Raw genomic sequence first — 12,254 nt, 5'->3', positions numbered from 1 at the left:
GCTATCTGAATACAAACAGTGCTGCTGCTCATAATTGCCATGAAATGTAGATGCAAATTGCTTTCTCTTCTCTTGCCCCTTTTTCATTCTGCTTTCCACTCATCCACCCCTCTGTGGATGCCTGTTGAAGCACTGAAAAACTCATTCATCTGTTACTAACTTCTACCTCTTCGTTGGCATACTTTCTTCTGTCCCCCCCTCTGAGGCCCTGGCTAACAATCTCCTCCCCGCTGCCTTCTCCTTTCAATACTGTGATTTCGCTGCTGGTGGTAAAAAGAAAGAACAAATTTGTGTTTTGACTGCTAACTTCCACATTCATCCCCCATCTATTTTCTCTTCCTCTCCATAGGTGTTGTGTCACAGCAGGACAATGCGAAGACATTCAGCGTCTCCAGCACCATCCGCATCCCAGTGGAGAGGAAAGACAACGGGGCGGCGCTGAACTGCGAGGCAATCCACCCTGCGCTGAGTGGCCAAAAGAGGGTTCGACATTATCGGCTGGACGTGTATTGTAAGTCCTCTCACCTTATTACGACACTTTCTTACAACCTGTCAAGCAAATGAAAAGGCATAATGTTCTCTTCTAAATATTTCAAAACTGCTCATTACTCCATCTGTGCTGCTGTCGTCTAAATTAATACTTTCATGGTATTCATTATATTGTTTCCCCTGCAAAAATTTGTCATAGTTACTCATTTTTTTAAACAATGAATGATTCATTTTAGACCAGATTTTCTGAGGTATGTTGAGCAGCTCAGTGTGAGTCCTGTCCTCATTAAAGTGCAATGCGTAGAGATCCTGTTGAGCAGAAATAGAGCCGCAGCCAAGTCAGGGTCCTGGCCTGTGGTTTTAAGAGCTTACCAACATCTACATGAAGAAATGAAAAACTATTCTCGATTAGTATGTACAATGATCTCAGGACTGCTTAGGGATGGATTGATCCCAGCAGGCTTATTTGCAGAAAGTAGTAAAAATCTAATGCTGTCTTACAGGAGGAAGTGCATTAAAATGCTTAGAGTAGCTTTAATTCCCTAGTTTTGATATTCTCTTAGGGAGCTAAGATAAGATACAAAAAAAGGATTCTGTGTCACAAATAGTATTAAGGTTTCACAAATATTAGACTCTTTCAAATAATTTGTAATCACTGTAAAATAAACCAGTCCAGGATTGAACTGTTCATTTATTGAGGTTTTTATGCTTCACTAATATTAAGTTGCCCCTAATACCAAGGATGGATTAAAAATTCTATATTTTTGTGTTTCCATAGATACAATAGCAGCTCCCATATGGTTTTTAATCTCTTTTTTGTGTAAAATTATCCCTTTCAATTTGATCAAAATATGCATTACATATTTTAATTAGAGGTAGTTAAATGCAGTCTAGACTCATTAAACACTGAAATAGTTCTTTAGATTAGCACATTCAGGAAGCTGTAAATGCTAATTTAAGCATTATTAGCAGCTAGCAGTAAATCACTAGTATCATAACAGCAGATTTTTTGGAGTAAACTTGAATTCACTCAGAAAAGCGATAGTATACAGATTCAGAATTTCTCTGCTGGCTTGTATATCTGGCACATGAGATGAAACCAAAGAAATTATTAGGTTTACAACAGCAAAATTATTAGAGACTATAGCAATGTTTTGGGGAAAGCTAAGAATTACAATTTTGTTGTTTTAGTTGAGAGGTGAGGCGCATATTTGCGTGTCTGATTTATAAGCTAAAGACAGTCATGGTTTATGATCTAAACATTTCTCATAAGAACCTCTTCATGTATCTTCTGAAAATTCTAACTAATAGAAGTCTGTATTTATGACTTGAAGTTGTTTCATAACAAAATAAACATCACAAACTGCCAAGATCTTAGTCTCTGACTGTTATACTGACATCATTACAAATAAGAACACTTTCAAGTTTGCAATATAAAAGGACTTTATGTTTCATTTGATCTGAAATTTTACATGATGTCTCATGTTGTCACTAAAATGAGCCTTACTCCGTGTTTGTAATTTATAATGCACTTTGAAACATCTAAAATGTTTTCACTTGGCATAAAATGAAGATTAAGAACACGGTTTCCCAGTGAAATGTGTTGTGTTGTAAAAGTGGATAGCTGAGGAATTATAAGTCATCTGAACGTTTGGTTTTTCAGGATAAAAGCAAAACCTTTCCATTTCTGGAAAGAAAAATCAAGATATACAGATTGTATTTCTGTAGTGCACATTTCCATGCTATTTGAAACAATATTTTCATATGCACATTGTTAATATCACTATCTTTTATTAAATGACAAAAATAATGTTACTTTCAGTTCAGTTAGATTACAATTTATTTATTTTCTTTTTGCCTGTTCACCAAACAGCTTTCCCGCAGTTGCATATTTTATGCACATTAAAGCAGGAGAATAAACATTAGCACATTTCACCTCAATTTGCTGATTGAATGCTGCCAGAGCAATATTCTGTTGTATCGTTTGTTTTCTCTCCATATCAGCATGCCTGCCAGTTCAGTGGGACTCTTATCCAGCAATATGTCCATAATTTTGCAAAGTCAAACATTCCACAGGCATGCATAAATATTTACTTTTGGCAATATGATTCACGCTCAGCAAGTAATTCTGCATCAGCTTTTGAGAACAGTTAATTTGCCACATGTATATAGCTGTTTGTTGATGGATCCGAATGATTAATATTTATCAGGCTCCACATTCTGCATGCTGGTGGCAAATCCAGTCGCAGAACTGGTAATAATGGCCACTTCATCTGTGTGGATTTGGCTTCCTGTCGCTGTGTTATTGAAGTAAACGCGGTACAGCAGCTGGTGGAGCGGTGGACTGCTTATGATAACAGGTGTCACAAACCGTAGGATTGTGGGCTCGTTGCCTAGGAAACAGATGTTAAAGATTCTTCTTCCTGCCACTTTATCACTTTTCCCTTGGTCCTCATTTTTGTTCTCGTCTCTCCCTACTCTCTTTTGTCTTTTGTTATTCCTTTTTGTTCCACCTGAACTGTTGCTGTATTACGGTCTGTTTTGTATAGATTTTGCAACCGTACCCACATAGTGACACGCTCTCACTTCTTTATGTTTCTCCACAGTTGCTCCCACAGTGCGGATTGTTTCTCCCACAGGGATTTTGCGCGAGGGCGACTCACTCAGCCTCACCTGCTCTATCACTGGGAATCCTTTGTAAGTGTCTCTATTTGCACTGAAAGTCGTTTTCTAGAAGTATGTTTCTGAGGACATTTGCTTTGATTTATACTTGACATTAAAGGACAAAGTTTGCAACAGTTACTTCAGAAAATTGTTTAAATTTCTAAGACAAAACAGATATCCTTCACTTCACCTCCTAAATCACATGAAACGGCTATTTTTACAAAGGGCAAAATGCAACCTGTGCAAAACGATTCATTGGAACGTATTTACGAAAGACGCTTTGAGGAGAGCACGGAAGGACAGTATCAGCACATAAAAAAATTAACAGCATGCAAAAAGCGGGATAAAAACCCTTTTGCACAGTGAAGTTTTACCTGCTAAGAAGTGGTATTTCAATTCTAGACAACCACAAGCCAGCAGATAGCTGCAGAGAAACCCACAGGGGTAAACAGCTTTAATATTGCTGAGAAGTTGACCTCTCTTACCTCATTTAGTTGTCTGTCTGTCTGTCTGTCTGTCCATCCATGGACATTCAAAGCCGCTTGTGCCAGTTTTCGTAAAGGGATAGCCATAAACCACAACCTATTGACTGCACATCATTTTTCACAGAACACTGCTTTAGAAAATTCTTAATAATGAAAGTAAAAACTGAATTTGCAAGCACACGGTTGGTAAATCCTGCACATCAAAATTAGTGCCCTTAGAAACTTACCTCACAGATTTCTAGCGTGGTGGGACGTCTTAATGGCTGTTATGCACTTTATACCCTGAGTTGGACAATTTTCTGTTATTTAGGCTTTTTGTGACATTTCCACACACAGTCTGGCTCAGGCAGAGAGCTTAAAAGCTTCACACTTCCACCCAAGAAAATACACAAATATCAGGCAGTGTTGCATAACAAATGTTTTATTTTATTTAATATTTCTCATTTATATCACTGGGATGCTGTACATATGATGTAGCCACCTCCACTTAGATGTAATGATTTTACAGAAACATAATGTTTAGTGTTTCACATTCATCACCACTATTTGTCTGCATCTAAAGCTGAGAAATGAGATGCAATAAAAAAGGCAGTTGAGATATAAAGAGACACACAGGTTAAAGTTTGCGATAACTGATATACTTTAGCTATTCAGTAGAAAGCAAATCTTCGGTAAACTGGGTGCTTCATACCGAAACCCTGACAATGTCACAGGTCAGCTATGTAAACAACAGAGATAGTCTACCTCTGTGTTTTTTTTTTCTTAACATTAACAGTACACATTAAAACGTATGAACTATGAAGACTTAACAATTGATTTCTCTTTTAATAGAGAGATAGTTCAATATTTTCGAAGTGAAATGTAAAAAAAAAAAGGTTTAAACCTCAACAATGTCATGGGAGCTCTGTGTTACTTGTACTTGCATTAGACAGTTTTTCATACTGAAGCTAATTATTTTTTTCCCAGTGGGAATAGAGTTGGGAGGGAGTGTCCTACTACTGATCTTCTGACGTGAAACACACACTGAAAAAGGATTGTTTAAACTATGTTTGGCTGAAAAAACAGTCTGAAATACACACAGTGGGAGTAAAAATTTATTAAATCTGTTCACTTTAATGCTGTAATGTTTTCTTTATACTGCTTTATTTTCTTTCTGTCTGATATTTTGATCACAAAAGCATCATCAATTTAAGGACTTATTTTGTGCTATTTTGTCATGTTTTATAGGCTATTGTGTTTTCTTGTGCTTTATTCAGCCATTGTTTTTATGATTCCCTTTTGCGCTTCAGTCTTTGTTTTGGGGGTTTGTATGCTTCTTTTGTTTGTTTAGCTATTACTTTAATTTTTACAGCTCTATGAACTTGCTTTTCCCTCTCATTTGTTTTTCCTCAGTTGCCTCAAGCTTCCTCCTCCCTCACAGCTGCTACACATCAGTAATCACTGGCTTGTTTTTATTATTTTTTTTTTTTAACAGTAATCGCCTCTCCGGTATATTTACCCTCGAGTTTTATTCACTTCTCCTCAGATCAGATCGTTTGCTCTTAGTGCCATGTGGTTTGCTTCTTGCTGGGTTCCCTTAAATGTTATCCTGTCGTTTACCTTAATTAGTTAGTCTTGGGTTTAAAACGTTTTCAAAATCCTTTGTCTATATTGTTAAAATGAGGGTTATCAGTTTTCGTATGTTATGCTAAAAGTCTGCTGTCACAGTAAAGCTGGAAATCACCAAAATGGTACATATGGCTGTGACTGAACTTATGCATCATTACACCAGGATAAAAATTATTCTACCCAATCCCTGTGATAATTTAATAATTGTCAGGTTCCTCCGATCTCAAATCACTGGTTAATTATTAATGCAGGACTCATCTGTTCTTTATTTAAGCTGACTTTTGAAATGAAGACTGAGTACTTCTCAGGTTATTTCCTTTACAGAACTAAGTAGACAAGGGCTGTTACAGTGAGGTTTGATTAAACTTTCCTGAGCAAAGCTAAAACTGTTCAAACTGTCGTTTATTAGCATGATCAATGTGATAAATCGCCTTTGTAAAAAGCAAAGAAAACTGACTCTGTCATCAAATTATCCTCTTTGCATTCAGAAGAAGCTTCTTTGTTTTGAGTTCAGTTTTGCAGCGTGAAGGACAATGGGAATTTAAGAGGTTGCTCCAAACTCTTACTCTAATTAAGAACTTATTAGTGAAGGTGCGTGACTTGGATGTGTAAAACCTGAACAAAATCTGAACACTTTTCAAAGCCAACTTTGAAACAAACCTTTATTTATTTTTTTTCCATGGACTCTGTGCACTCTACAGAATGATATTGGGCCCTAAGCCGTTAAGCCTGCTCCTAGATGGTCCGTCTGTCTGTGGGCATCAGGTCCACTAAAGCTCCCCCAGTAAAGCTCTGTGCAGCCAAAAAGTGAACACACGCGCGTGTGCATGTGTTCATGTTTTTGTGTGATGTCTTTAGTGAAATCCAACTGAGAGGACTGGCTGAAAACCGAGTTGGCCCTAGCCTCTCTGAAGCTTTGTAGAGGCTGATTGGGAGCATTGTGTGTATGTATAGATGTGTGTTAGCGTGTGTTTTGGAGATCACTGGGTGGTACTTCAGGCGGTTCTGCACTCTGACCTCGATCTCATGCTTTACACACAAACACCGCACCAAGGCCACCCACTTGTTTTCTTCTCTAAGTTTGTTAACTGCTTGTTAGGCAATAAGAACTAATTAAATGACACTACGTTTTGGTGAAAGGTTACAGTTAGTGTGTCTGGTATTAAGAAGAGGATGCCGTAATGTCACTCGCTTACCTCCTTATTTGTGAATTAGCTTTAAAAGGGATTACAGAGGCCAGGAGTATAAGTGTGTACTTACGAGTTTGAAGCAGAGAGTAAGATTCTGCATTGCATATTTAGTATGTGAGAGGGCTTGCATGTGAGGGACTGAGCAAGAAGGAAGTTTAATTAGACTTCCTGAAGGATTAGAACCCAGATGAGTCAGGATTGTAATCTGTCCAAAGTGGCGTGAGGCATGACACCCAGCCAGAAACAGACGCTGTACTCGCACAGATTTCTTCACCCGGATGTCTTTGTAATCCTCACACCTCCTGTCTGCTCTGGCTGCCTGTCTTTCATGACCAAATCATTTTGTCTCCCTGTTCCTGTCTTTCATTTTCCTCCATATCATCTCCCCTCTTTTTTTCCCTCAGTAATATTAGTCTTTCCTCCTGCTTTTGTCTTTTTTACCACCTTCCACACCTGACACCCTTTTTCGCTCTCATCTGCCACTCTCTCCCTCCTGCTACCCGTTTCACACCATTCTTGCTCTCTGACCATATACCTCCTCATTATTTTTCAGGATTCGGCCCCCTGTTACCATCGGCTTCTTCTTCAAAACCCCCTCTATTCTGTCTTCTTATCTCCCTCACCCTCGCCCTCTGGGCCACTTTACCCTTCCATGCCACCTTTCTTTTTATAGCACCCCTGCCTGCTTGTGCTGCAGTCCATTCTTTTAACTTGACTTTCTTTTTTTTTTTTTTTAGTACCAACACCTAAACTCTGCTGAGCATTGTATGCAAAATATATTGGTTTGTGTCATAAGCTAGCTTTCCATTTTGAATGCAAATACTTCTCAGTCTAAATCTTTTATTGATTCAAGAATTTGTCTGTGCTTTGAATAATATTACAAAGGGAATCAAATCTCTTTAACACATTGACATAAAACAATGTTTTAAAACAAATGCACTAACATACTTAATGCATGGACTGAAAATGTAACTATATCATAACCTTCATTTATTTAAAAGTATGAACATTATCCATAAAATGCTGTTAAATATTTCATACTGAAAAAGTGTTTTATAGTTAAAGAATCTGTGCAAATTTCAGCAAATGAAAACGTAATATTTGATATTAGAGTATTACACCACACCACTTAGAATTTTAATACAAAAATTTTTAACATGTGCTTTAATGTTATTTTCAAAAGGTACTTTTATTCTGACAAGCGACCCTAATCAGAATGCATTCTGTTTTACTGAATATGACTGAACTCTGCAGGAATAGAAATTAGTTTCCCATTGCCACAAGAACAAAAGGACGCGTTTGTCTTTTTGTTCACAGTTTGGGAGCTCTTCCAGCTCTTGTTCTTGATGTATATTCTGGGCAGAACGTTTTTTTTTTTCTTGTGTGCTATCCGAGAAATATGAAAGCTGAAATATGAATATTCTGCAGTAGGAAAGACCTATGAATACTGCCAGGTAGGTCTGCACTTTAATTCCTGTGAAGTATGAAATATCCTTGCCAGCAAGAACTTTGCTTTTGCTATTGCAGCCTCAAGTAAAATGACTAATTTCTCTGCTTTTGTGCAGTATGTACTGCCCTCTGGTCTTAATATTATTAGTTTCATCAATGTGACATTACAAAATACAATAAAGGAATAAAAGATACTATTTCATCAGTTTCCTGTTGGAGGTATGTTAACAAAACTTAACTAATTATCTGGTCTTGAAGTCAGTCTAGTTGGTTTCAGTTTACAGTCAAACTGAAAAACACACGAGTGGATGAAGTGAAAAGATTTATCCTGTTGTGACGTTTTAGACTTACTCTAGCGAGTGATTTTCCCATATCATAATGAGCTCATACACTGAATTCAGCATCATTTTTAATATTCTGACTCAATCTTTCCTCCTAGGCCAAGAGACATCCTGTGGTCCAAGATAAACGACACTTTGCCTGAGAGAGCAGAGATTTCTGGGCCTACTCTGCAGATATCCCGTCTCAGCCAATCACACAACGGGACATATTTGTGCCAAGCCCAGAACAACTACGGTCGTGCAGCTGATCATTACACCCTGTTGGTGTATGGTGAGTATGTCAACAATTTGTTCCATTGATTTTTTCCTTTCCATCCCACTTTTAAGTTGTTAACTACTCTTAGTAATTTCATGTTCTTTGTTATATTGTTGTTTGTTTGAGATTGTTCTTTTGAGTTTTTATTGATCATCTCTTCTTTCCAGCATCTTCAGAATATGGTTGTTATTGCACAGAACAACAGACACTTTAAATCTTGATACATTTTATTTGTCTTCAGGCTGTGTTTTATTTTAAGAATTATATTTTATTTTTGCTCTGGTCATAGCAGATCTTCTTTACTAAATATTCTGTGCAACTGAGTCCACATGATGTTCAGGCTGCCTCAACAAGAACGCTTAGAAACATTATTATTTGGTATTTTCTTTGTGTGTTGCTCTTTCATTATCTCCGCTGGGACTCAATTTTCTCCTCAGGGAATTTTGAAGAACTGAAATCTCTTGAGTGCAATAAGTGAAGACGGCCGATTTTTTTTTTTTTTTTTTTTTTTTCTTACCAGTAAACGTTTTGGACTTATCCTTCCAATTTTTGGGGGGATAAAGTTTGCTTATTCTTAAAGTGCCTGGTTATGGCAGTCCTTGAGTGCCCTGTTTTGCTCTTCCAGAGCAAAAAATGTGAATGGTAGATGTACTTGTGTCTCTAATTTGACTGTAAGTATGGTTGTGTGTGATTGAGTGTGTTTTTGTGTTAGCACCATAATGGACTGGTAACCTTGTAGCCTGCCATTGGTCCAATCAAAGTCTGGGATCGGATCCAGATCTTGTGCAACAGATGGAAGATCTGTGTGTTTTTTTCAAAACTCACTGACACACCAGAAACAGACAACAAAGTTCAGATTTTTTTTTTTTTTTACATGTTTACGTAATTAAATTTGGCAGAAAAACAACAGCTAAGCATCTGTTGCATTTAGATTAAAATCAATGCTCTGTTTTTTGCATAAGCAGACATATTGGAGAGGAGCGAGAGTTACTCAAGGAAGTTTTTGTTGTTTATATTTCCCAAGTGTTTCACTAACCATAAATTGTTTCATTCATAACCATATCACCAAGTTATGATATGGTTATGATACCACCATATCATAACTTTATGATATGGTGATATTTTCTCCTTTACTGATAGCTAATCCAGTTTGGTTAAATGGCATCATGGCTCAGTGGAACTGATAATACAGACCTCAGGAAAATCTCATACCTCTGTTTTTCAGCAGCTGTGACAAATTGGCCAACTTTCTGTCGGAGGTTGAGTTGCATCTGAAAGAGCAAGGTTTTGATGAATGGTAACGTGTCAGTGCAGCGTGAAACGACTGACTAAACTTTCAGTAGTGTAAGGACAACACATGATTTTGTTTATGTGGGGACATCAGTGAGGATAAACTGCAACGTGAGCTCATCATTAGTGGCTGGCTTCTGGCTTGTTTTTGATTTTAGCCTAATTACACCAACGTTACTCTCACTTAGCAGGGCTTGCTACTTTTTGATCGAGGCTCCCCAGCCCCTTGTGGAGGCTCCTGTCATTGCGCTTAGCACCTGATTTGGAGATCAGAAGCAGAAAGGGTGAATGCAGAGAACAGAGATGTATTATGGAACAATTTTGAGCTGCTTTTAGTTAGCAACCCCTCAACACCCATAACACCAACACCACTTTTCTCACACACATTGATGCCCTGTACATGCCATTGTACAACCTTTCAGTGACACTAATAATGACAGTTTTTTTAGGGTGGCAGCAGTGGCAAGATAAAAGACAATATCCCCCACCCACTAGCTTATTTTTTTCTTTCCCCAGGCGCTTCTTAACAGAGTGGACATTAAAAGCTTCGATGTCTACAGATGCATCTGGGGAAACATTTTCTTCTTATTTCTTGTCAGAAGAAAATTTCTTTTCTTGCCTCTGTGGTATTTGTGTATGATAAAATATTATTCCATTTGAAGATTTTGGCTATTTTGGCTTTCTTGACATACTTTAGATCATTAATTTTAAGCAGAAACAAGGACAACCTAATTATTTAAGTTATTAGGAGAAAAAAATGATCCTTTTCTCAATAATTTATATTATGCTAGACATCTGCATTTGTTTAAAAATAAGCACAAAAGCCCACTTTAAAACAAACTCAGCTTGTCTTTGCACAGCAGCTTTTCAGCAATCAGCCTCTTAAACCCGCACACTGCCGCTTTGTATCAGCAGTGGTGTTACGGTTCTTAACAAAAAGTATGAGCTCACTGAGCAAGCAGATTGTTTCACTTCAAATCTTTATCTGAAAGAGATCAGGGCTGTTGCCGCACATCATTATATTAAACACTACTCTTAAGTTTGGAATAAATGTCACAGCGGATAATGAGGCAAACATGGTGTTAATTCTTTCTTTTGAAATATTACATTCAGCTTTTAAAGTTTCCAGAGATGTATGCGTGTGCACGTGTGTGTTTGTGTGTGTCTTTTGAAATGCTCTATAAAACTGGAGTGTTGCATAAGCTATACATCTCTGTCAGTGCAAATAATCCACCATGGATGATTTAATAAGGTGTTAGAGAAATGCCTCTGGGAATTAAATGAAGCTCATCAGTCAATATGGAAAATAAATATCGTTCTGTGCTGTAAAATATGTTAAGATGATTCATAACTCCAGCACCTACCCAGAGTGTGCTCTCTTTTTTTCACCTTCAACACCCACGTTGTTAGATTCATGTCTTTTTTTTACTTCTTTTAAACTGTGAGTATCACTCTTTATTGCTTATTTTTAATCATTGTTTTGACAGAAAAAAAGATAAAGCTTTTTATGTTTTTTTTGTTTCAGGCTTCTATAACTGAAGCAATAGAAGACTGATCTCACACACAGCTTGAGTGTGTGAGATTTTACACACTCAAGCTCTCCATATGTTTTTCCTCAATATGTAGCTGCCTTTATCCTCTACTCACTGTTCTCACCTCTTTTGCACCTCCTGCTCAACTTCCTCCTTCTCTCCTCACTTCTCCAACACCACCACTGTTTCTCACCTTGCCACCCATTTGCCCCCTATTATAGGTCCATCTGCACTTCAGTTTCTTTATGCGGGAGGGTGAAGCATAAGCATTGAGGTGTGAGGAGTTGGGAAAGAGCGGATGATGGGAATAGTGAGAGAGGCACAAAGTGATGGAGAGAGCAAAGAAAAGAGTGAAAGTTATAAAGGAAGGACGATAGAGGTCGAAGGCGGGTTAGAATTCAGTACCTCGGCTTGTCAGATAAACTAAATGTCAGTTCACTTGGCTCCCGGTCTTCCCAGAGGGAATCCCACAGTGCGCTGGGGAAGGAGGTGAAAGCAAAGAGGGAGCGCTGGAAGATATGAAATGAGTCAGTGGAAAATAAAGAGTTTTATTGCAGGTTCAAAATAAAAAATAGCTCACATAGAGTGTTATTTTCCACCAAAAACTCAGGTAAAAGTCAGTTGATGCACGTGTGTTGGTCTCTTTATGAAGGGAGACCAACTTCATGCTCGTGAAGGTAGAAACTCCCCTGGGAAAAAAAAATAGCATTTTTATTTTGTTGGTTTTTTTCATTCTTTTACCACCACTTTGAAGTGATAAACTGAATTTTTCAATTGAATATGTTGCCGTCCAATAGTATTCACACCCATGGAGCTATTTCACATTCTGTAACTTTAATACCACAAACTGTGGGGTGCTGTGGTGGCGCAAGGGAAAAGCATAACCTATGTATTGAGGTCTTAGTCCTCATGGGAGTGGTCGCAGGTTCAATTCCTGGCTTGGCGACATT

The 12,254-nt window shown here is 37.8% G+C and overlaps 1 protein-coding gene across 3 annotated transcripts in view; it reads left to right on the top strand.

Moving 5' to 3' along the window:
* cadm4 (cell adhesion molecule 4) overlaps positions 1-12,254 on the top strand; it is a 209,822-nt gene that overhangs the window by 182,579 nt on the left and 14,989 nt on the right. For all 3 annotated transcript variants that reach the window (XM_055047078.1, XM_055047081.1, XM_055047080.1), the window contains exons 4-6: positions 350-511; positions 3,096-3,186; positions 8,325-8,497. In XM_055047078.1, coding sequence (XP_054903053.1) covers positions 350-511; positions 3,096-3,186; positions 8,325-8,497 — 426 coding nt within the window. The remainder of the gene's footprint in view (positions 1-349; positions 512-3,095; positions 3,187-8,324; positions 8,498-12,254) is intronic.

The sequence above is a fragment of the Poeciliopsis prolifica genome, unplaced genomic scaffold (assembly GCF_027474105.1).
Source record: "Poeciliopsis prolifica strain line A6 unplaced genomic scaffold, Auburn_PproV2 SCAFFOLD025, whole genome shotgun sequence".
Classification (NCBI taxonomy): domain Eukaryota; kingdom Metazoa; phylum Chordata; class Actinopteri; order Cyprinodontiformes; family Poeciliidae; genus Poeciliopsis; species Poeciliopsis prolifica.
Note: the sequence above shows the minus strand (reverse complement) of the source record. Positions and strands in the feature narration are given on the sequence as shown.